The sequence below is a fragment of the Neopsephotus bourkii genome, unplaced genomic scaffold (genome assembly GCF_033783945.1).
Source record: "Neopsephotus bourkii isolate Nb327-2 ecotype Australia unplaced genomic scaffold, CSIRO-AGI_Nbou_v1 NB_936, whole genome shotgun sequence".
Lineage (NCBI taxonomy): Eukaryota > Metazoa > Chordata > Aves > Psittaciformes > Psittacidae > Neopsephotus > Neopsephotus bourkii.
The window spans coordinates 794617-820711 of NW_026901430.1; the positions used below are offsets into that span (position 1 = coordinate 794617).

Below are 26095 nucleotides of genomic sequence, written 5' to 3' on the forward strand. Positions count from 1 at the left end.
TATCTTTGACAACACACAGCCTGTTTTGCCATGCATTTATTATCTCTTCCACAACATTGACATTACTGCATGTTCTTTTCTACTTTGAATACTTTTAACACTGTCTTTTGGTATGTTACTTACACTATGGAAAAGACTGAACAACAGGATCTAGAAGAAATAAAGGTCCTTTTAGTTCCTGAGGGCATGGCTCATTACAAAAATCTTTATCCTATGGTTTTGACTCCACTAATCTTTCCACTTTCAACATGACTCATTCTCTAGTGTTAATCGTTAGCATATCCTCTGATTCAGCAGCCAAGAAACAGCTCTACACTCTACACAGTAAAGATTAATGCCAACCCCCCCCAGTTATCTGTATTTGGGTGGGCATTCTGAATGGTATCTCACTATATCTGGATGTTTGTGCCGGTGACAGGTAGGTAAGCATATTCTTAACACAGCCTAGGAAACTGCTGAGGAGATGGAAAACTATTCCACTCAGCCTCACGGATCTCAATTGGGGAAGAAAAAAAATCATTAAAAAACAAAATAATAATATAAAAAAAAACCACAGAAAAAAAACCCTTATTAAAACAAGCAACCACAGCCAGATACCATGAAACTCCAGCCCCAGTGAACTTGATTGGTATAATACTCTTGAGGCCAGAGTTTCATTACTTGCAACTCCTAATAATGAAAGGCAAATTTTACCTTAAGCAAGAAAGAAAATGTAAAAGCTAGCTATGATAATTCACCTACCACCTCTGTGCTTGAATGCAATATATTCTGGTTGGTCCAGATGCAAACTCACGCAGCTGACAATTTGGGCTCCTAGAATTGATGCCAGCCCCTGTCCAGGCACTGAGCTAAGTGCAGTGTCAAGCCCAAGCTACAAGTCCTTTCCTCTCCCCTCATTAGCTCTGGTACTGGTGGGACCAGATACAGCACAGGGTGAGCTCACACCTGCACACAGCAGGAGAAAGCTCCCGACTGCCTGCGATGTGCAATGGCAAAGACACAGAGCACTCAGGAAACAGTCTGCGGCCCTAGATATTAAACTTGAGGCTTTGGAGGGATCTATTTTTGTTTGTTTGTTTTTTAATGCCTCAGTGCAACAATAATTATGGAGAGTTTTTGTGTATCAACAATTGGTCCTGCAAACACCACTGAGCCCTAAAAAAATATACAAACAAACTCACTCTTGAGCAGGCTATCTCTATTCCTGTGTAGATGTCTCTCAACAGAGAATCTAACATCTCCTTGGCTAAGAAACTTGGGAAAGGTTAGTATCAACAAGAACAAATTCACTGTTAAAAACAGACAACTCTTTAAAGCATTCTTACATTATTATGAACAATTATTACTGCTGACATAATTATGACGTTTCAAACTTCCACCTGAAATTGCAACCCTGTACCACTAATTGTGATTTCAGTGGTAAGGACCTCTGACTTTCAAGAAGTTCTGAGATTAAATACATAATATTGTAAAATAATTTGTCCTTAAAACTAGATTATATTGTGGTAGTCATAATGACAAAAGCCTCATGCTGTGAACCTAAAAGGCAGGCGGCACCTTATCTGCAACTAGCGATATTTAATTTCACCACCAAATTAAAAGTTAACAGTGACTGCACACTAAATTCCACAATATATTTCATTCCAAAATATATCTCGTTCTGCTACAAAGCGGTCACTTACAAAACACATGTGAAACCAGAATTCTGCAATTCTTTTGACTTTTAACTATAATGAAGTAGAAAAGAAAGTTAAATTAACTCAACTAAGTTACGTTTTCTCCCCACCCACTGAGAAGCGTAGCAAAGGCAAAGCATTTCTATTGACTTTGATGCTGTGCATTTAGCAAAAGCAGCTTTCTTCTCTCTCCACACCCAATTTAGTCCTCAGATGGAGTAAGACCCAGTCCTCTGCCATCAAATACTGATTTCAAGAGGAGTTCCTTCAAATTTCAGTAACAAAATGTTCATCACAGTCTGACACTGGGCCGTAGTGATATGTAATCCGGAGGCATGACACCATTCTGTGCCTGGGTCAATTCTGTGAACCTTAAATCTTTTGCCTTTACCGACATCAGGAAAAACCACCCATTAAACCTCAGTTGCTATTACCTTAATTCATTTCTCTTTGGAAGACAAGGGAGTTACAACTGGTTGACCAGAAGATTCACCAATCAAACCCTTCTCTGAACTCGAGCAAAAGTTAAGTGCAACTTTTCCCTTCCCTTACCCTCTACATTAATGAATACCAGAAGCTTTATGCTAGCTTCTGGTATATAGTACAACAGAGGTCAAGCTCCAGATTTAGGTTTAAAGATCAGTCTGTTCTATGCTTCAGCATTACCAAAGCATCATAAACTCCAAAGCATCTGAATGCCATATTGACCAAGCTGCTACCTCTTTGCTTGTGCTGCTTGATGGAGGATGCACTGCTGAATTTGAGCTCTTGGAAGGCTCCTTCTTCTGCTTGTGGTCATGCTGGAGAGACAGCAGTTGTGTCTGATCTTTGGGGAGAGTTCGATGCACCTTCCTGTTGTGCTGAACATCTTCAACCTTCTGAAAGCAAAGGGTGATGAACCTCAGTGAGAGCAATGCCTTGGAGGACAACTAAGTTGAGTGCTGGAAATACTGGCTTTTCAAAGAACAAAGCAAACACAATTGCAGCAGAGCTAACAGAAGAGCTACAACCCTGAGCAAAAGGAAGCATAAAGTGACCACAATTGCTCTGTATTTGGCTTCAGAGACAGCACATCAGAAAAAAACCCATATTTTTTATTTTTACTTTTCCTAAAACTAGAGTTTCTGAATCAAAACTCCATACTTCTGTCTGATTACAGATCACTTTGCTGCTGAAACGGTAGAATAATATCGTGGCCAAGGTGCCAGACCAATGACTTCAGCATTAAAATTAACCTCTGCTCCATTTTCATTTGTGAAAAATAAACAGTCCTGGTTACAAAAGGAACAGAAACCGGAGATCTAAGCTTAGGTTGAGCTGATGCTGGAAGCCTTCAGGGTAAATATATTTTAAATCAGACTGAAAGGAACACAGACCATTTCAGCACAGCAAAACTGCAGGGACAGAAGTGGGAGAGGCAGTGTCATTGCTGTAGATGACTCAGTAACCAGTTAACTTGAAAGAAGTTGAATTTGAGAACAAAAGGCAGTAAATGCATTAAAAAGGGCCCTCTCTGGTCTGTGACTCAGAGGATGGGAACACCCTCAGGGAACCAAAAAAACCTACTGGTAGAGGAAGAGGAAGCTGTGAATCTCCCTTGCTACACACTTTTCATACCTGCTTCTTTTCTAATTTCCTCTGTCCATCTAATATGTCTTCTTTACACCTCTCTTCTTTCCTCTGAATAGCCTTAGCCTCTGGCCACCTCTGCTCACACTCCTGCTGCCTTCGTAGCTCCTGCTCTCGCCTCTGATGCTGGAAGAGAGCCAGGGAACAACACTGCTTATTTTACTTTACCTTCATACCCACCAATTAGTCATGCCAGTGTTCCTCAATCACAAGGCTAATTTCCTGCTATGCAGTCATTGATATGGGATACCCGATACACTGTGCAGCAGAAGCAGCCAGCCACAAGCTCCACCACACTGACTGCCAAACTTGAAGTGAAACCTTTTCCCATTTTGGCCTTCCAGGGCAGATACGCCATTCATTTAGGCAGGCATGCAAGATCTCTGTGACAGCTCGCAGCTTATCTAAGAGGTAAGAGAAAGAAGGGCTTTTCCAGAGCTCCCCTGCTTTGCTGCAGCAGCACTATGCTTCATAAATGCCAGCTCAAGTGTTTGCACAACGCTTGAATTTTGTCAGATACTGATAAGAAGGGACAGGTTGGTGATTTAGTAATGCCTCCAACACCAGAGTGTGTCGGACAGTTTAAAAGGCAGCAACTGTCTTATAACATCTTAGACAGAAGTGGGGCCAAGACTCTGGATCAGACAAACTTTGAACTGGGCAATACATATGAGAAAAAAATTGGGATCTCTCATCGGATCTGCCTGGGCTTCCACCACCAAACTCAAGCAAAGCACCTTTCCCCTTATGCTCCCATAGCTCAGGGCAGATTGGCAGCAGGAAAAGGACAGAGACCATTCAAAATCATTGCATTCAAAAGTGACACAGCTCTCCCAAGGCAAAAGACTACAACCCAGGTTGTGCTGACAGTTTAACACAGCCTTCTTGCCTTTCAAAGCTACTCTCTACAGACACATTTGTTGTGATGAGACATGGAACAACCATACAAGCCATTCCCTACATCCTCCAGCCTCCTCCTCTGCTCTTTCTGCTGCTCAATCCGTTTCTGCCGCTCTGTCAGCAGCTGCTTCTTGTATTTCTCCTGGTCCTTCAGCTGCTGCTGCTGGCGATGAGGGTCAGAACGGTTTTTGTTCTCCTGCTGCAGCCTCAGAAATTCACGGCGGAGAGTTGACTCCCCTGGGAGGTTAACTATGGAGCTGAAACAAAGGGGAGGTTTCTACGTGACTAAACAGAACATTAAAGAGAGAACACAAGGTGCGTTGGGAATTGCTTGATGTCCTGTGTTAGCAAATTAAGATGTTCCAATATATCTCCAGCATGTTGACTATGCATCTGCATTTACTGTGCTAAAGAACAGCCTGAAGCTGATTCTTGGATCCTTCATTTGAGAGTTTCCTCCCTATTGCAGAGGAACTGAGAAGGAGCATATTACAGACATCTTATACTCAGCAGTTATACTTGATAGGTACAAAACAATTCCAGCTAACAGAGGTTAGCTTGTTAGTTCACGCTAACAAGAGATAAGGGATGCAGAATAAGTTAAGAAAGCCATTCTGGCTGAGGAGGGTTGCCTTTAATGAGAACAGCTTGGGCAGTCAAATTTTCTATTCCAGTAATAAAATTAACCTTGGTTCTCCTTCATCTTCATTCAGCTCATCATCTTCCTCCTCACTTCCACTGTAATCATAGTCCGTTTCTTCTAAAAAAAGAGCAGAATAAACAAACCACAGTGGAGGATACTATTAGGTAAGATATGGTCTTGGTTTCTGAGCACTCAGCCTGCACTACATGGAGCTCAGCAGGAATTCAAGAAGAAAACAAAGGTTGCACTGTGAGGCTGAAGGGAGGCAACGTATCCACATACATAATTCAAAATCTAGTTCAGATCATGTTTTAGGGCAGCTCCTTTACACACTCCCACCTTTTCCCTTGACTGATTGGTTTGGTTTTGCAAAACTAACCTATTTCCGTCATCTGAAATAAATTAGGCTAAACCCACAGAGAAATCCAACTCCCACAACGACACCAGCAGAAGAGTTCTTTTGAAAGAAATTTAGATAGGACATAAAAGACTTGAATTACCCTGCTGTGCTATTGTATACCTCTCATATGGCTAAGATGGTGCCTTCAGTAAATCCAGGTTTCCTTTTGTATTAAAGTGAATGATTAAAAAAACAGAAACAGGGATAATAAATTAATGCCAGTTTTAGCACAGCAGTTCAGAAGTCACTTTCTAACCGTAAAGTGATTTCCCAGTTTGCCCTCACAGTCACTGATCTTCACAGCCCTGCCATTATAAAACATACAGAAGAGGGGAAAGAGGGCAGGGCAATTTATTTGTCAACAGGCTATGGTGCTCTCTCCACCTTGTGCAGCCCTTAGTCTGCTATGCACATATATTTACACAAGTATTATCCCTACTCCAACACTGTTTCTTCAGGTTTTACTCTGAAGAGCAAGGCCAGCATTGGGAACAAACTCAGATTCTCTTTTTCTCCAACCACCCTGTGATGCAGATCATTTATTATGCTCATTTGTGTTTTTCTGAAGCTTGGAGACCTTCTTGAAGTTTCTTTTGCACACTCCATTGTAAAAATCCTTAAAGAGCACTTGCGTCCCCAAAGAACTCACAAGTATATGGAGGTGCAACAGCTGAATTAAACGGATCAGGGACAGACAGATGAATTAACAGACTAAGAAACGCTTACTGAGTATTACTTAGACACTCAAGAAAGTAAGGACTTTCTTTTCACTCAGACTCCTCAATCACATTAGCATCAGGGTTGCCCTCCATGAAGTCAGAGTCAGTAAGACTTCAAAGATTTCAGCACTTAAACGGTATTAAGGACCAGGACTTTGTCACAGATCTTAAAAATGGCCCCAACACTATCAAGGACAACTTAGTCACAGTTTTCCGGGTTCTAGTATTTCAGTTGTATCTGCCTTGTACTCTGCTGCCAAAATTGGAAGAGGATCTACTCTCTACAGTGCCTTTTGTTTTTGCCATTACCCTTTTCTCCTTTTTTCTTCCTGGTCCTGTCCAGGTGGTCTTTCAGCATGATGCGCACTTGCCGTTCATTCTGCATGTCTCGGATGAAAGAATGCTTTAGCAAGGTCTCAGTGGACGGACGATGCAAATAATTCTTTACAAGGCAGCTTTCAACAAAGTTTAGGAATTTCTTCGACCTGAAAAGGAAAATAATAATCCTTTTCAACTAGGGTGCCAAGCACCACCCTGAGTGATGGAAAGCACTAACTTTGCAAGGTTTCCTTTTACACTGGAACTGTGAGAGACAGTTTGCCACCACTATGCCTTCTGCGGCCACCACAGTGCTGAGGGTAAGTGATAAGGAGCTCCATCCTGACCACCTGCTCAGTGGAGTTACCCTGAATTTACATCTGGATCAACAAAACCACAACCTGGCCAGCATGACTCTTTCAAAACCAACCTTACCCTTTTGATATGGTAAAAATTTTCTTTATGTACTTCATTTGAAAGACAAACTAATACTCTTAGGCTACAGTGACTGCCATACAGGACCCCACAGTGTTCATGCGGCTTTCTGACAAAGCTCTGACCCCAAGCAGCCCACCTAACCCTTGTCTACAGTGCAGTTCCAGCCACCCACACCAAACTTCAGCAACTGCAGTGACTTCTGCAGTTTAGGCCAAGCTCAAAAAAAAGGTGCTGCTTCCCAAAGGCAAACTACATCTGCACCAGTGGCCTGACCCAGCACTAAAAACACCCTAGGAAAGACCTCACAGATCACTGCAGGATTTAACAAGATCACTGTTTCTGGACAAGAGAGCTCAAAAATCCTCCTAAGCCCAACGCAGCAAATGCACAGTTTTTTTACACGTCTCTTTACCATTTTCTGGATTTCAACTTTGGGGGCGGGTTCCGTGGGATGAGGAAGAGCGCTCTCATGGGGTGCATGTCACACAGGGCTGCAAAGGAAACCACAAGCTCTTGAATGGTACATGTCCCCACCGTGTCCCTCCCACAGCCTGACCACGCTGATGCAGCCTGGTTCTCCCATCGAGAGGGGAAGAGTCCTCCACAAGCAATCCTACTTCCACCAGCACAGCATCTGCTGCAGAACCTCAGCGTTAAGTCAATAAAATTCATACTACAGCCAAGAAATGAAGTCTCTGAGTACACAGAAATCTTTCACACCAGTATGCTGTTACTGCCAGTTAAAAGAGATTTGAAAGAAAGGCTGCATGGCCTTGTTCCTCAAGTACAATTTTCTTCACAGTTTTTATATATCAGGCTTCAGAAGGACATAAAAAAATCCTTACCTTTCCAATACACCACAATATGTTTTCAAATAAATAGAAGTTGGGATTGAAACACTTTTCTATTTTATTATGTCTGGCTGATGGTTCAGATAAATGACAAGCTAAATTTTAACCAACTCTTAGCTACATTGTTCATAGCATAAGAGAAAATGCAGGATGAAGAAAACCTGACGTGAATTGGAGAGTTCAAAATGCATCACTGGCACAGAGCGCAATGACAAAGCACAGATTCCATCTACTCTGTGTTTCAGGAGTGTGAGCACCATTATTAGACAATTTGAAACAGATTCTGCTCATGCATTCAGATGCTGGTTTCTCTCAAGCCAATGTACTTCTTTTTAGCACTACTGTTGTGGAAAGAAGTTAGAAAGAACTCTGCAGAAAGTAAATACTGTCACGTCTCATCTATCCCAGGAGTTTTGTATGGAATTATGAGTGTGTGCCACCTGTCACAGAGAAATCCCAAGGGTCAGAGATCTTCCTTCATGACACAGAGCTACTGAATGACAACTAACAAGACAACATGGAGGCTAATCTCCTACAATATACAGGTGTCTGGCAGTGATTCTTTTAACAGGAATGGACTTAAAACACTGCAGAAATAGTAAAAGGGAGAAGACTGTGGCTGGTAAAGCCTTCACTGCCTTCTATAAACTTCTCTGCCTGCACCCATCTGCTGTTATTTCTCACATCTTGGTTCTGGTTTTGACTGTTTTCTTTGTATTTTCAATAGCATGTGATACAGTGGGGATGGGGTGGAGAAGTCTGGTTTCCATCTATAGGTCCCAAACACTGTTGTACTACAGAAAACAATACAGTGCCACAGAATATAATCCACAGAATTTCCCTGCCAAAACTAGTGAAAACATCAAATACCATGGCAAGAAGAATTGGCGTGCAAAGCCACAAAGGGTCTCAAAGAAAACTCCAATGGACCATGTCTTGGGACCAATCTTCAGCTAGGCTGAAGCACAGTGTCTGAAAGTGCTCCTGAACTCCAGCTGGCTTCTGAGCACTGCTGAAAAACAAATCTGGCAGGAGAACAGCCAAATATGTTTTTAGAAACAGCCTATGTGCTCTCAAGCTCAGGCCACAGTATAATCAATTTCATCTCCTGTGCTCTCAGCAGTGACCGTATCCCCTCCATCATATCACTTCACATTACATCTGCTTTGTGGGCGCTGGGGCAAAGCAACTGGTCCTCTGTGGAAACAAAACTGCACAAGGTCTTTACATGCACCCTGCAGCCGCCCATCTCTGCCAACGCCTGCAAGTGGCTAACTGGAGGAGTGAGGGTGGCAGCCGCCAGGTGAGGGCAGGCTGTAAAATTATGTCAATTTGCTGTCAGGTTGAAAATGTGGTTGTGGACCGTAGCCCTTATGTGAGCAAACACAGTATTCATCTCCAAACTGGTGAGAATCAAGTCAGTCCCAGCATAAAAATATAACCTAAAGCCTGGCTTCTACCACTGCCATATTTTTAAGTGTCCTAACCCAAAGCTACTCTTGTCAATTTTTTCTGCTAATGCGTCAATCACTTCTGTTTAGCTGTACCTACAGGCAGTGCTCAACAAACTGATGCTAGCAATAAAAAGATTTTTGTTTCCCTAGGAAATGAAGACAAGGAATTAACATAGACGTAAAGGGACTAAAAGAAAAGAAAAAGAGTCCAAATAAAAAAAAGTAACGGATAATATTTACAGGTACAGCCTGAACCAGAATTTTCTACATCTGTGCATTAGCCAAGGCTGAGTTATTTTATCACAGAACACATTCACAAAACACAGACATCCCCACCATTATACCAAATCACTTACGAGGAGCTCCTTCGGCCATTTCAATAGCAGTGATTCCCAGAGACCACAGGTCACTCTGCAGGAAAAGAAACATTGTACATTGCAACTTGCAGGATTCAAGCTTTTATTTGGGTTTTGTGTGTTTTTTACAGTTTCCCTAGATTTCTGCTAGATCAGGTCATTTCAGTTGGAGTGACATACATTCTACACCCTCCCATTCCCTATTGAGCTTTTAGGAAACATGCTAATAGCCAGAAGCTTCCCATTTCCCATGCAGCTCTGAACAGGTGATTCATCATTTAAGCAGCCAGACCTTCTGCATTCAAAAAACAAGAGCCAGAGCATAACAAGCACCATTTAAACGTAAGTCTTAAATCTTTTTGACTGTTTTCATGATGCAGTGAGACTCAGCAGTGCCTCACCACCCTGCTCCTGGCCAAAACCAAATTCTTGGTCTTAATGCTTATTTCAGAGCAGTCACTGTGGAGTTTCTATGCTGATGAAACAGAAATTATAGTCAGGTCTTGGGGTCTGACTTTTTCTGTCTATTGAGTCTTTAATTTCATGTTTTGGGCACATGAAAGGAGAGCACATCTTGCAGCCATGTTGCATGTGTATGTTCAGCTCAGTTACTTAGAGTGGAGTTCCCTTTACCAGTTTGCCTGGATGCTGAGGGCCAGGTTCTGACCATGGAAGGTAAATCGGAAACCCCACCAGTGACTGCAAAAGCTTCACAGGTTTCCACTTGATTAATCATGTGCATTATTCTACTATTTTTTTGTGTTTAAATGTAGCCAAATGAGAGGCACGTGACCAAACCAACTTGCAGGGCTTCTCTAAAACTCTCTTTTACAAAGGGAGCAGCACAAGACAAACCTTCAAAGATTAGAAACATATATGCCATTATATGAATAGCAGTTCATACCCAGCCTGGCCCTCTGAATTTGACTTTTGTCAACAGAGTCTTCTCAGTTCAGCTGCTCTGAACTATTTTATGCAAGCTGAAAACCAGTTCACATCATGGTTTGTGGAGGGATTCAACAACAAAACCAGTAGTTTTGTTGTTAAATTTTATCATTAATTTTATTTTACATTAATAATTAATAATTAATATTAAATCATTAATAGCTTCATGATCTTGACTCATTATTAAGTAGATGAATGAAAATCAGGAAAGTTTTTGCAGGCTATTACCACAGGTTCTGGAGACAATGGGAAAAACAATTAGGCTACAGAGAATTTTGGTTTGGAGCTTCAAAGCATGGGAGGTAGAAAGATGAAAAGGAAGTTGACAGCAATGCTCATAAAAGTCAGTGTGTAAATATGTATTTATGCATATATATTTTTACTCGTCTTATAATCCTTTTGGGTTTTTTTGACCAGCTAGAAGTTACAGAATGGCTTCCTGCTACTTTTGCTCAGAGCTATAAATCTCTGTACAAAAGACCGGCCCCGTGCCACCTTCTGAGTCATAGCACTGCCTGCATAAGTGCTGCCAAAAACCTCCACTGATCGGTTTTAAACTACTATCTTCAGAATCTATTCAGAACCAAACATAAATGCATGTGGGATGAACTCTGATTATTACTGAAAGCAAAGAATCCTCAAGAATTAGGGGTGCACGTTCCTAATGCTTGTATCGTCTGAAAAGTATACGTTCTGAAAAGGAAATCAACTGGGGACAGGGAATGAAGACAAGAGATTAATTTACTGGAGATTTACATAGTATGAAAAATAAAATCCAAGAACATTCTTTATTCATGATGGACATTTGCACAACATGACCTCATTCTGCCAGTGCAGCACAGAAGGTCCTAGCAAGGGAGAATCACAACCTCTGAATCACTAGAAAATGGAAGCAATAGTGGGTTATTCTAATAAAGGCACAATTATAACGAGAGGTGCAAAGTGACAACCATGACAGTACTTAAATCAAGAGAATGACTGGATTGTCCCTCAGAAGTTGGCTGCTCAGAAGGTCATCACTAGAAAACGTCCTGCGTAAGTGTAGACAGACAAATGATAACACTGCTGGAAATACGCCAGAGGACAAAGAGTAACTCTCTGAAACAGCATCAGCATGTTTTAAGGTATAGGAAGACAACCAGGAAAAGGTGCTTAATAGCTGTTTTTGGGCCCCAGTAAAAGGAAGTCATGGACATACTAGAGTGGGTGCAGCAAAGGGCCACAAAGATGTTTAAGGCATTGGAGCTGGAAGGCTCTGGGCTGAGAGAGATGTAACTGTTAAGTCTGGAGAAGGGAAGGCTCAGGGGAATCTCATACATCAGCACAAATTCTTAACAGAAGGAGAGTGAAGATGACCAAGCCAAACTTCTGAGTGGTACTCACTGAAAGGACAAGAGACTATGGGCATAAATCAACATACAAGAAATTCTGAGCTTACTTACCTCTACTACCCTGTGAATAACCCAAAATCATTCTGGAATGGGGAACATCTTGCAGTCACATGCACATAAATGAGTGAAGTTATACTAATTATTGCCAATTAAATCAGGTTTTGCAGCTGACTGCAAACAGCTCTATCAGAGGACAGCAGTAACTTGTCACATTAATATTACACTAGTTCAAGTATTCCATCCAAATTTACCTCTTCCATTCTTTTCTATCCTGACCTGCAACCTCTATATGGCAGGTTTTGTTTTGTTGATTTTTTTTCGCAATTCATGAAGGTGTATTTCATGTATTAAAAAAATCACAAAAAATATTCATAATGAAACTCCACTCTTAAGAAGAGCCACCATCCACATATTTCTGTTTCTCCAGTTATATTATTGTGGTTTAAAAGGAGGGAAGTTTGAACTTTTCAGATGCAGTAGCTGAGCAGCATTTCAGGATTAACTTGCACATTTTGCTGCTTCATGTGGAGTTGTAATACTTACTCTGTAATCATATGTAGAGTCTGGGTTCTCCTCGCAAGCAATGACCTCAGGCGCCATCCAGTACGGTGTGCCAATAAATGTGTTTCTTCTCCCAATAGTCCTGTCCAGTTGAGCACTTACGCCAAAATCCACTGAGAAGCCAAACAGAAGAAATTAATACACAGTTGTATCCATGTGGCAAAGTATTTGCTTGGTTACTGTCATACTATTTAGAATATCAAACCTTTAGGCCACAATACATAACAAATCTGAGTTCCTCAGTACACCTTGTCCAATAGTCGAAATTTAATTGCCCCCCCCATCCCTGGCTTTTCCCCCCCCTCTTTTTTATGAATAAAGATAATGCTAAATTTGCCAGGCAGGTTGCAGCACACATGAATTGCTCTAGGAAGACGTCACAGAATAATTTATGTTTAATCTAAACATACATTGAGTAGGACTCAAGATCTTTAATATCTGAAAAGCAGTATCTACTGACAACGTAAATTTGTAGGTGCCTAGTATGGCTACTTGTGAGAGCTAGAGAAAACTATCATCTCACTTCATTTTGAGGTGTTTGGACTAACTCTGTCCCTACAATCATATGCTACTTTAGAACAAACTGGAGAGTATACTAGTTTATTCTTAGACTCATAATGAGAATTCTGTGGTGCTCTTTGTGCTGCAAAGGGTGTTATGTTCAACAGGATTGTACAGCAAAATGGTTTTGTTCAATTTGCAGAAAGGCCCATGCAACCAATAATTATGTGATTGTATTTTTTCTTTGAATAAACCTCCAAGATACACTAATTGGATCCACTGGGCACAGAACCTGAATGCTATTCACAGAAGACAAAATAACAGACAAAAGAAAGGATTGAAAGGAGACAGCCCTATGGTTATCATCAAGATTTTCTCACCTCACTGCAGATCATCTGCAAACCACAACCATTTGTACTAATGTAATTTAATGTGCCTGTTTAGCAAACCTGCTCCAACAGTTAGAGCTGACCTTTGGAATTATCACACGCTCTGTGCTTCCGATGGGAAGTGTGCATAACTACACTGGAGCAGAACTGGGCTGAGGACCTCTTGGGTTTCTAGCTTCTTTAACACACATAAGTTAAATCTCTCTGAAAACAACCTTTTTTTCTTTTTTTTTTTTTTTTTCCTTTATTGTTGTACTTAGTAAATCTGTTTCATCTCTACCCAGAGATAGAAAGATCTAACCTTCTTGTCAATCATGTGAAGAATGGTAGGACTAGTTACTATAAAAGATCAAACACACACAAACCTCCAAGCCCCATCTTCTCAGTTTTAAGAAGGAACAGTTGGAAACTACTACATATCTTTTAGAGATTACAAGCAAAATCCTGCCATCATTTAATACAATAGCAAAACTCCCTTTGACTTCAATGAAGCCAGAATTTCATCATAAGGTTAAACCATAATGAGATTTAAAGTAATCATTTTTTCTTGCTCCAGCCAAACATCCTACCCCACCCACAGGCCATGTTTATTATTTTTGTTCTCCAACTCTACAATGAATTCTGCTAATTAAAGAGACAGGAAACATGAAGTTCATCCCAAATGAGAGAATTGCTCTCCTTGAGACTGCTCCTTTAAATCACTGCCATTCATTCTCTGTGATGTTTCCCCAAAACATGGAAGACATCCCCTCCTCAAAAGAGATATGTACTTGAATTTAATCTTAGGAAGTCAGAAGTTGTCCACACTGACATGTCGCAGCTAGAAAAGGAAATGAGCAAACTCACCAACATTTTTGAAAGATTACTATTAGTAAGAGCTTCTCCTCAGTGATAGCCCTCACATATGAGTAATCTCATCTATTGTCAATTTATGAAAACCTCTAAGACTACTTTCCTTAGAGAAATAGATTAGCATAAATTATTCCCCTAACTTTTATTCTGGAAGTCTCTGCACACCGGGATATGCTGTGAACGCCTGATGGTACTGTGACTTACTAGACAGGTTCTGTGTTTGACTGCCCAGAAGTAGCTGTATTCCCCAAAGAGCGAGAGTGACATCCTTGCAAAGCATGTCACATCTGCAGTTCTTTCTACATGACAGCCACCTTTTAAATACAAGCACTAATGCTACTTGACATATTTGTTGCTCTTATGTTACTGAGGCTCTTTCTGAAACGAGATGGAAAATCTTCAAAACTTACAAACAGGTTTCTAGCACACATTTAACAAAACTTACCCAGTTTTACTTCTGCATTTTCTGTGAGAAGGACGTTCTGTCCTTTAATGTCTCGATGGATGACATGGTGAGCATGAAGATGTGCCAAGCCCTAAAGGAAAAACAGACTTTCCTTATTTTATTTCCTCTCATTTGACATTGTTGCCTTTTTACACTTTTGTCAGACTTTATTCATAGGGAAAGTCCTTCATATGTTATTTGCAACATGAAGACACCAGTTTCGAGGAGGAGAGAGGACAGCAACTGCAAGTTTGGTTCTTTAGTCACAGGCCTGACAGTAGTTGAGCATGTCTGAAGTCAAGTGTGAAGAGAACAAGCTACCAATATTTTAAACTTCTGCTTCAGAATCAAGGGTTGCCTCTATATCATGTGTTAAAAGCAAACAAAAGAGGAAAAGAGCAACACAGAATGCTCTGTATGAAAATGATAAACAGCAGCTGTCTGGCCAAGTGGCTTGAATTCTGCATTCAGCGAGACTGTGTTCAATGGTAAATGGACCACAGAAAGTTCAAAATTCCTCTTTTTGAATGCAGCAAGTATTGTTTTCAGTCAGTTAATATTTGATGAGTGTAAACCAAGTGTTTTTAGCATCAGTTGCTTTGGTACAGATATTACAGCCACAAAATGAAGAGCAACCTGACCAGAACATTAAGGTTTTTATTTCCTTTGCAGAAGCTCTCTCTATGCTTTCCAGCTATAGTTATATTAATCTTCATTCTAATGCCAAATCCTTGTAAGATGGCCAATGTTCTCTACTGAGCATACTTCTCAGAAGCTCTGCTCCAGAAGCAAGACTGGCCCCTATTCAAGCATTACTTTGACATGCCATTTGAATTCCAGCTCCCAGAATACACATTTATCTTACCATTATTTAGAAAAGAAATAAAACTCCATTACAAGGAAGATGGATCAGTAACTCTGTAATGGGTTTTGAATTCAGAATGACAGGTTCCAGCATCATTTTTTTTCCAGTCTAGTTCACTAGATTACACTTGGGAATTGTTTTATCCTCTGTAGCTTCCAGGACAAAACAAAACAAAAAGATAAAAGAAAAAAACACACGCCTGCATAGAACGAAATACAGCCGAAGAATTGCCTTGGGGAATACTACCCCAGCAGGGCCACCTTTAAGATTCCGGAATGCTGTTTAGTCAACATTGCTTTTAATAGTGTGGAAAAGAAGTCCCCGAGTGTGTGCAGGTAAAGGAACTAGGAATAGAAAGATCTTAAAGATCTTACACAGCATGAATAGCTGAGGAAATGTGCTGTAAAATCTCCTGATGTGGAGGACAGACTTATTGAAAACAGAAAACTTACTTTTCTAGATGCATGGAATCTGGACTTTCAGGAGATGGCTACTTGCCACAGGAAACAGGAGTTTTCTGTACTTCATGCAGAAAATGGGATTAACTACAATAATATGGGATGCCAAGCAGCCATCATGCTGGCTTTTCAGGCTCTTCTAAACTCAAGGACTGCAGCCCATGAGCCCCATGGATCAAAACCTTTAAACAGTAAAGCTCACTAGTGACCTACATTAGCAACCAAAGGCTTGGAAAGGCCTTTTTGTTGCAAATGAGCGAAGCTCTCTTGGCACAACTCACCCTGAGAACCTCTCTGCAGATGTACGCGATCCAGTCTTCCTTGAAACAGTTCCCTTTAGTCTTCTTGACCAGGTCAGTAACAGAGCCCGCACCACAGTACTCCATCACCAACTGCAGAAAGACAAACCTAATACACCTTTACCAGAGCACTGACAGGATGCCAGCAGAGAAACTATGTGCAAACACCCACCCCACCACAATCAAGGTGTGGCAAGCTACACGCGACCTTTCCAGATGCCAAGTGACATAAAATCTCATTTCCTGAATCACACACATCACTGAGTAAATAAAAAGCCTCAGCAGTGCTCCCTCCTATTGTGGATTATGGGTACTTCTATTTTCTTCAGAAACTACACAATCAGAAGCCCACGAGCTAACAGCACTGAGCAACATGGGAATGTGTTCAACATCTGAAATGTCTCATTTTGCTGCAGAGCTTCAAAAATCTTGCAGCCAAAAAAAACGGAGAATTTATTTTTCTTCTGTTTTATTACCAATTCCTCTGTTCCCTTTTTATTTTCCAACTGAAGAAAGGAGAGGAACAAGCAAAAGGAGAGGGGGGATGAGGACAAGCTCTTTTGCACTTTTATTAAAAATAAACAAATTACAGAAACGCTTAATTTGAAGAAAGAAAAAAAACAAACCAGCTCAAGTAACAAATCAGAATGACAGCACAAGTCACAAGTATCTTGATGTCCATCCTCAAAGGAAATCATAGGGGGTGGAAGATGTTTTGGGAGGAGCAATTTTTCTGTTTTATGCTATTCTTCAGAACCATGACTTCAGAGTTTCACTGAGGCAGAGCCACAGCCAAGCATGCTGGAGCTCTAAAAAAAGGAGCTGTAAATCTCATGAACAGAAATGACACTAAACACTTACCCAGAGCTGATCATCTTGGCCTGCAGGACTTTTCTTTACAAATGCGCCATAATATGTGGCAATATTCCGGTGATGGGAGTACTTTTTTAGCATGTTTATCTCCAGCTTGATTTCCTCCTCTTCATTCTGTAGCAAAAGAGAGCAGAAGGCTCTTTTAGGTGGCCAGAGATCACTGAGCTCCAGGGCTGCCCAGAGCTGCAGGGCCACCCCTGTCTTTGGAGGCTTCCAACACCCAGCTGGAGCCAGCTCTGAGCAACCTGGTTTGGTCCCACGGCTAACCCTGCTTTGAGCAGGAGATTGGAACAGAGACCCCCTGAGGCTCCCTCCAACCTGGGTTATCCTGTGATTACGAGACTGTAACTGAAGGACAGGCCCAAACTGATGAATGAATCACCCTGATCCATAGGGTTAAACAATGAACTGCTAAGGTTTGACCTATTCAGGTATAACAATCGCACACTGTCTCCTCAGGGGGCTTAGATAGGACCTATTACTTCCCATTTGTGGTTTCTGTATGTAGTAATTTAGTCTTAGAGAAATTAACCAGATTCAAACAAAAGTATTCCTAACACTCCATTATTTAAACACTTGGAAAAGCACTTAGTGAACGCATCAGCCAATTTGTCTTCCCAGACCTGTGGAGGGTCTTGCTAGGAGGAAACCGAAGCCAAAAAGGAGGCAACTCACCACAAATCAAACTCCACAGCTAGCACGGGGTTAGGATCTGCTCCTTCCTTACAGCTGTGACGCTACTGGACAATCAAGGTTTTCCCTCATTCCTAACATCATGCCATCAGTTAAGTCTCTGGTCTGTTTGGGGCTAGCACACCCCTAGACATCTCCTTCCAGGCACTAGCTAGCCCTGCTTTCCCACTGTCTTTCTTTCAGTCTCTTCAGGGCTGATGTTCTCTTCTACCCAGCACAGCACTGTGCACAACAGGACAACTAATGAAATCACAAGTTTCAATAATTATGTTAGAGGAAATGCCCTTTTCTCAGGGAGAACTGCCTGATCTGAAGAGGTCCTCCCAGACCTAGGCTGTTTGCTGTGTTCCCACCAGAGAAAGGGTGCACAATACCTGGTGAAACACATACAGATTTTGCTGTCTCATCTGCTTTAATAGGAAATAAGCAGTGCTGCAAGATGTCCTTGGATAGTTAAAAGGAGTATGACAAAGTTGAAAATGAATTCACCTTGCTGTGAAACATCCCAGTCAGCACTTACCCGCTGAAGGGAAAAACAGAGACAGCAAGAACAGCTCAGCCCCACAGGACATTTTTCTGCACTTTCCATTATTTTCCAGTAGCTTTGCCATCGAGGCATTCCTTTAACCATCACAACAGACTCTTACAAAACGAGCTGCTTAGTCCTTTCTACCTGTAGCAGAACATTAAGGCCTGACAGGTGGAAGCCAAATTCCCTCAAACATATGCATATGATGCATCTTAAATAAGACCACACAAAAATCATTCTGACCAGAACAGAAGGGACCAGCAAGTTTTCTCCAGGTAACACCAATCTACAGGAGACATGTTACCAGACTAAAGCCTAATTTTCTTAAGCTTTAGGAAATGGGAAATGTAAAACAACTCCATTTGAAGAAAAATGAGCTATTTCAGGTTTCAGAACAGCCCCTTTGTTGAACATAGGCTCTACAGCTGCACACATTACACTAGATATTTCAGGTTTTTTGCAATTTAGGAGAAAGAAGGACCCTTAACTCTTGGCTTGATACAGCCCTGGATGTTGTCTGACTTAGAGAGGATAAGAAGGAGCCTGATGCAGCACCTGGAGTCTCCAAGAGGAAAGAGAGCTGACTCCCAGACAGCATGCAGGAAATCCTTCACAAGCAAGATCCCATTTCTCTTCGCACAGGGCCAGGGTATAATCAAAAGGGATGTGAGAGCCTGTGCTGATGCTTTCTGTGTGGGAAAACAAGGGTCTAGTTCCTTCAGGACCCCAGATAGCACACATCAAAGAGTAGAAACACCTTTCATGAGGAGAAGGAGGCAAAGAGGAAGGACATGGGAACCAACATCCTGGACCTGACCACAAGAGTCCTGTCACTGATACGAGTTTCTGGTGTCCCTCTGGCATCCTGCACACTCCCTCTGCTAGGGCACCCATACATGCAGAGAGGCAACGTTCGTCTTTGGTAAAGGCCTTACCCCAGATTATTTAATGTCTCTTCAGACCTTAGGATTTTGGGGTTTTCCTTAACTCTGCCCACCTGCAGGAACTTTGCAGGCCTGATTGAAAAGCTTCCCTGCTATGCCCTCAGCACCAGCCTGCAGCTTTCACAAAGTTCCCCTTGGGGAGCTGGCAGATTTCAACCACTTCCTCATAGCTGTTGCCTCTTTTTCCGCTCTTATTCTTTGCCCAGTTATTTTACTGGATGTTGGGACTGTGCTGGCACAGCTCTTACCCGAATACTTTCTATTACTTGGCAATGTTGCATCCATGTTTTTAAAACAAAGAAAAGCATGTGCCTGTTTGTGAACACTGCTGGAATACCAGGTAGGCTCCTCCACATGCACTGCCAAGAGCAGAGCAACTGCACATGTATAATACTCCTTTACCATTACCTGCAAGATGATCTAATTCCTGCTTTATCTTGTGTCCTTATCTATTTACCCAGGAAGTCGCCACCTGCTCCCTTCCTGCCCCTGCCTCTTCTTCCCTTGCCCATCCTTGCCCGTAGAGGCAGTTACCTGTATTCACACACTGCTGTATGCTGCTCAGATACAGCATGAGTGCCTTGGGAAGACACTGCTTAGACTGGACAGGGGCCTTCCCTGTTGAGCGCCACCACTGCTCAGCAGAAACCCTCCAAGCCAAACACCTGCATCCTCCAGAGACAAGAGATGTGACTTCAAATACCAATCAGTCTGTAAGGTAAAGGGCTGTACAAGAAAGCAAGGCAAAAAGTACTTCTGTCTGCCCAGTGCTCAAGTGAGTTTTGAAAAAAAAAAAAACCAAAAAATCTCTATTTTACATGGAGAAACCGAGGCAGAAGAGTAAATGTGAGCCATTCTGTCCCATGGGCCAAGAACTGAACCTGGACTTGCTGAGTCTCAGTACTACGTACATCCTTCAAGCAGGGTGACTGGGGACACAAGCACCCTTGACTTTTCAGTGCACATGCTCAGGATACCCCCTCTTGTCAGTGTTACCATCAGCCACACCTCCCTGGGGCCCAGAAACCTGTTCATGAATCATGTGCTTTAGAAAAGGAAACAAGCTCATAGATGTGCAGGTGCAAAAAGCTGTTTGCTTTCACAAACCAATGCATTTCTGGGCACAGATGGCTGCATGCACAAAGATGACAGTTTCACGATCAAAGGCTGGTTTTGAAGATGTGGTCTATCTGCAATGACATTAAGAAGCTAGAAAGCACATGCCTCTGACCTCGAATGGAAACAAGATCATTAGCTGACAAACACTTCACCAAGAGACCCCTTAGTATTAGGGCAGTTCTAATGAAAATTTTCTCATTTAGCTATTATTCTGGTACGTGGAAACTGAACACAAGGACAGAGAGAGAATGACCTGATGCAGAGCAGCTCTTTGATCACCTGCACCAATAGCTGAAGAGAAAAGCAGCAAGAATCCAACCACTTTGTAAGCACTTTGTTTGCTTGGCACCATCAGAGAACAGGAAGCAGTGCCTGTGTGGAGAGGCACGTGAGCATAGGTTGACTCCAGCTCCCCCTCAACCATTTCGAAGTGCTCCCCACTCTCCCTGTAACACCACATGGCAGCACTTCCTGACAGATGTCCAGAGAATCCTGCAGTGACCACAGCAACCTGCTGCTCCTCTTAGGAAACCAGCCCAGGGCTGCAGCTTATGACAGTGAAAAGCAAGTTTGCTTAGCTCTTGGTGTGCCCCAGATCTTTGAGCTGAACAATCACAGCTGGAGCTGGTCAGGAAATTTCTGATGAAATGATTTCTTGCTGAAAGAAGAATTGGTGAAACAAAATCTTTTGGCAGAAATGTACCAGTTATGATGAAATGTTTTAGCTGAAAGACTTCTAGTGATGAAAGCATGATGCTGGAGGAGAAAAACCCACTGTGGAATACTCAAGTAGCAAGAAAGGAGCTCAGAAGACCCTTAGCATACGAGATACCCTTGTTCAATCCCATCCTCTGCCCACAGGTGTCATCTCTGGCCAGCCCTCACACACTGCTGACTGACCCAGCAAAGCATGAAAGCAGTCCATACAGAACCTCTGATCGCTTCTGAGCCTGCGCCAGGACCTGTTCTGTCAGCTCCTCTGCCAAAGCTTGCAGGTGCTCTGATCTCAAGGATCTCTACGACTCAAACCCCAGCTCCTCACCTGCTAAAATCCAGCAGCCTCCTGTTTGGTGAATGCCATTTTTAAAAGCCAAAGCACCTGCTGATACATGTACCTGCAGAGCTAAATGCAAAAATCCCACCAACCTCATGTAGCACTCATTTAAAAAAACATCCTCTGTGCCCAGAGAGCAAACCTGGCAATGCAACTACACGTGCATTTGACAAGGTAGCAGCCACAGCCAAACCAGCCCTTAGACATGCTTTGCCAAAGCACTGCAGTATGCTTTTAAGTACAAATAACCAATGTACCATTCAGACAACTTCCTGCTCAGGACTGGATTCCTACACCAGAAAGAACTGTCCTGGACTGCTCTACTGGACAAGGCCCACAGAGCCATCAACTTGTTCTGCTGTCTTCCAAGGCAATCAAAAGACATACAGAACAATGCAGGCAAGGCTTGCTTGTGCTCGTCCAAAACAGCACATATAGGGGCACCACTGGCAGACTTGGCCATGGTTTTTATTTCAGAGCACTGCAAGAGGGCTAACTTTATCCTGGAGTTTTGCACTCCATACCTACGCTGCCAGAGTGACAGAATGGTCTTCAGTGAGACAGCTGCATTGTAGAAAACACAGACTTCTAGTAAATGTGAAAAGAGGATGCAGGGAGTGCCCCCAACTTTTCTGGGCTTCAAATGTCTCAAGGAACAAACTGCTTTGCTACTGGCTGTGCTCTTAAAAGAAGAAACAAAAATCGATACTTGGCAACTTCTTCAACATCCTGCTCCAGCACTGACACTACTTTTAAATGCGAGCAGCGACAGTGCCAATTAAACTGCCTCATCCTCTCATCTGTTAAATAACAATAAAAAAAGGGCTGCTTTTACATTTCTAACATGTTCCTGCTTGCTAGCTGTCAGGGTAGCTGCTCTGAGGAATGGGTGGCACGGAAGGGGAGAGGATGTGATGAAACACAGCAGGGGCAGTGCAGAGTTACAGGAAATCTTCTACTTGCTATCTCTGGAAACAGATAAACAACTAGAAATACGCAGGAAGAGAGCTCTCTTTGCTATTATAGACCATCAAAATATACAGCAATGCATTCCCCTATTGCTTTGCCATCAGTGATCAGGTACAATTGAAAAATCTGGTTATTTTACATACAATTGAAAAATCTGGTTGTTTTACCACCTCTCAGTACTTTACAAAACACAAACTGGTGCTCAGAAACCATAATTTATACCACTAGATCATCTTTAATAAGCTATCCACCTTCTCACAAGCTGATTATTTATTTTTCCTTATACCTTGATGACAACTTTTTTATTACTGGGTTTGTGCTCACCTCGGTAACATTCATCACTTTGATTGCTGCTAGCTGCCCAGTCTTCACATGGCGACCCTGTTAAAATAACACAAGCCTGTAAGTAAAACACGTATGCAAATTATGTATACAGTGACAAATTAAGCATATAACAGCTCGGCTGCAGTACTTGCTTTCAATCATGTCTCAACAACCTTTCAGTGATACAAAACCACCAAAGTGAAGTTGCGTGATGTGTTATCAGATCTGTATCTTTACCATGCTCTAAAGCTATCCTTTGCAGGGTTGAACTTCCCCCTTTAGCACAAAGCAAGCAGCAATGCTGGGAGATCTCTGCTGTCAGAGCACAACATGGCATGAGTTTATGGCTCTCCATCCAACTCCTGTTCAACAGATGCTGCCACCTCTCAAGCCTCCTCTTCTAGGATATCACAGCCCAGTCCCAGGAAGACCCAATCAGAACAACCTTGTACTGCAATCCAGGGCTTCTGTGTGCTGGGGAAGCAAGGTGCTGGGTAGCTGGCACTGTCCCTGCCTTCCCATCCTACGTGTTGTGGCTCACCTCAGGGTAGAGAGAAAGCCAGGTTTCAGTACATCAATCTGGCAGCCTGTCTGCGGCTGCCAAGAACCTTTGAGCTGTATGGACTGTTTTTATAAAAGAGAGGAAATAAAAAATAAATGTAAAGCCTTTTTTAAATGCTTAGTTTTCAAAATTCTCACTGCAGCTGAGTTAACTGTATCTCAGCTATCTCCCAGAAAAGCATGCAGAGGCTTTGTATTCTCAAATGTAATCTTCTGTGGTGGTGGTGGCGAAGAACGCTCACAGGGCTTTGACTGCCTGCGTGCCTACATCCATACACACTTCATTAGTGAAATGCCAACACCCCATGGGCATTATTAAGCAACAGATATTAATTTTAGAGTAGGTAAGTGGGTAGGTTTTTTTTTGAAACACAGCTAGGAAAAGGAAGGTAATAGAAAATGAAGCTATTAAAAGAGTAAACTTCATATAGAGACTGTCAAAATGTGATTCACAAGAATGTATGTTAGAAATACAACCAGGAATCTTGCTGTAAATTGCAGGTTCATGGCTTGGTTAGATCAAGTTGCTCAAGAGATGCAGTCTTTTGCCATGATAACCCCCACTAATCTCAAACTGGAGGGTAGTATCAAAAGATTTGTAGGAACAGTGTGGTTGGCTACCCATACTAACTCCTCACTTCCATCAAATGTTCAGAAATGGGTTTGAAGCTTTGAGACCGCAGTTTTATTCCTGAAATAGTAGTGCTTGCAAAGCTGTACATTGAAATAACTGACATCAGTTAAGCAAGCCATAGGAAATCAGGAAATCAAGTATGAAATGCTGAAGTGTGCAGACAACATGATTTGCAGGTGCAATTTACACCTGCAAAATTAAAAGCTTGTTGATGTCATTTTAAAACCCAGGTTCTATCTGCACAAAACTGCTTACGAGTGTTATTTCTAAGACTAAGCAATTTTGCATCAATGAAAAATGATTCCTCATTCTCAGGCAATATGTCACAGTCATGTTTTCTTTTACACAAAATTAAATCCTGCTGAGGCTTTGTATATCTGTAAGCATCCTCTTTCTGGGGAAACACTCCTGGGATTGCAAAGCTCTTTCTCACAAACTAGAATGATAGGATTCAGACATTGTCACAGACCTCATGAGGAAGACAAATGGCACACACGCTTCCCAGGCCAGTGACACACATGACCATGGCCAAGTGCAGCTGGGAAGTGATGAGTGCCAGTGCTTGATCAGCATCCATCCCAGTTGACGTCAATCCCCGTTAGCGAGCTTCCTCTGCACAGCCACAGCTCCTTTGTTGGAGGCCATTGTTTGCAAATGTTTCCAGGCTTTGAATGTCTTGGCAATATAGTGAGAGAGGGCCTTCCACAACATACAGTCACATTAGACATACTGTCACCCTGACATACCTCCAGAGCTTGCCTGGAGTCAAGTACACTGATGCCTCCGTGTCTGTGGCCACCACACTTAGCAGGCAATCAACCCATCAAAACGATGAGTTTCTTCTGTGCTGCAGAGTATGTCAGCAAGAACCAACACTGATTTTCATAATTAAACTGAAGCATGGAGATGTGCTGCTTTACTGAAAAACTAAATCCATCAGTATGAGGCTACCATTGCATTTGATATTGAATATTCATCAGAATAAGGACACGACAAAGGCTTGACATTCAGTTTTGACTTCAAATCATGACACCTGGTCAAACTGTCCCTCTGTATAACAGGCATCTGTTATTTTACAGACAAGGTTATTGCCACTGCATGCAAACCTGCTGCTTTCACTCACTTTTACCATTATAAATGAGAATACTAAATCCCCCTAAAAGGGTTTGGAAAAGTAGCAAAGAAAAACAGCAAGCCCTTTTGTTTTGTGCAAAGGTGAACATGACCCACAACAAATGTCCCCCCATTAACTGAGATTCACAATGCAATCCTGCTCCTGCATTCCTAAAAGCTCCCATCTCTGCAACTGTAATGACTGCTGGATGAGAGTAGCTTAGGCTGTGCAGAGAGGGCAGGATCACACCCTGTGCCTCGTCTTAATGCCTCATCATCCTCACACTATGCAGGGTTACTGCTAGCCTGAGGGAAACACACAGGGCTGCAGCCAACCATCCCTGCTCACCTGCAATAAATGCTGACTGGGTAAAGCAGCCTTTACATGGCAGTGAATTCTGTTAACTACATGCACTTCACACCCTTATGTTCTTTCAGACTCCTTATCCTGGAACAATACAGAGAGCAGATCAATCCATCAGAGAATCTGAACCCTTCTCAAGAGGCAGAAAGAAAAGGAGCAGTAAAAACTCATTCCTGTTAGCTCTAACTCTCAACTCCATTTATTTTCAACAACTGTTATAAAATCTTTTGAAAGGTCTTCCACATTGCCTGGTTGCATTAAGCTGAAGAACCTCACCTTCACCCACCAGCACAGCTTTGTGCAGGGTAATGCAGAGGGCTGCAGATTAACCTCATGGAAAGGTGTAAACATACCTATATATTTACATCTGCCTTTCATCAGTTATCTAAAAGGGATGAAGTCATTTAAAAGTGCGTACAAAAAAAAAAAAAGCATCTTGGAGATTGTATCAACACCTGTGTATCTATACAAAACCATTCTCACCATGACATACTGATTTTACTACCATCTTGGCAGATTTACTTTTTAATACAGTTGCACATTTTCCCAAAGCAAAAAATTCTCTGTTATCACATGGAAATACGTGTCAGGAGTCTCTGCACCTGCTAACGTGTGCCACAAGCAATGACGCAGACTTGCACAGCACACACCATCATTTCTGCTTGCCTCTGACATCATCCAAATGACACAAATAAAACTTCTCCTTTAAATACTGCCAAAGGAAAAGGTTCAGGCAGCGGAGACAAAATAACCAGAGAGGCCTGGGAGCATCCTAAATGTTATTCCTTCTCTTCCCCAGAACTTCACTGTCTCTTCAGTTACAAGAAA

General features: G+C 42.1%; 1 protein-coding gene across 3 annotated transcripts in view; it reads right to left on the bottom strand.

Annotated features, from left to right (window-relative positions):
• Nucleotides 1-26095, bottom strand: part of NRK (Nik related kinase) — a 95785-nt gene that overhangs the window by 40511 nt on the left and 29179 nt on the right. For 2 of the 3 annotated variants that reach the window (XM_061357985.1, XM_061357984.1), the window contains exons 3-14: nt 22596-22652; nt 16952-17077; nt 16073-16183; nt 14469-14559; nt 12264-12394; nt 9385-9439; nt 7136-7214; nt 6277-6452; nt 4893-4965; nt 4267-4462; nt 3294-3431; nt 2396-2554 (exon numbers count right to left, since the gene is read on the bottom strand). In XM_061357985.1, the coding sequence (XP_061213969.1) occupies nt 2396-2554; nt 3294-3431; nt 4267-4462; nt 4893-4965; nt 6277-6452; nt 7136-7214; nt 9385-9439; nt 12264-12394; nt 14469-14559; nt 16073-16183; nt 16952-17077; nt 22596-22652 (1392 nt within the window). Of the gene's footprint in view, nt 1-2395; nt 2555-3293; nt 3432-4266; nt 4463-4892; nt 4966-6276; nt 6453-7135; nt 7215-9384; nt 9440-12263; nt 12395-14468; nt 14560-16072; nt 16200-16951; nt 17078-22595; nt 22653-26095 lie in introns of those variants that run through there. The other variant, XM_061357986.1, reaches the window with a different exon arrangement.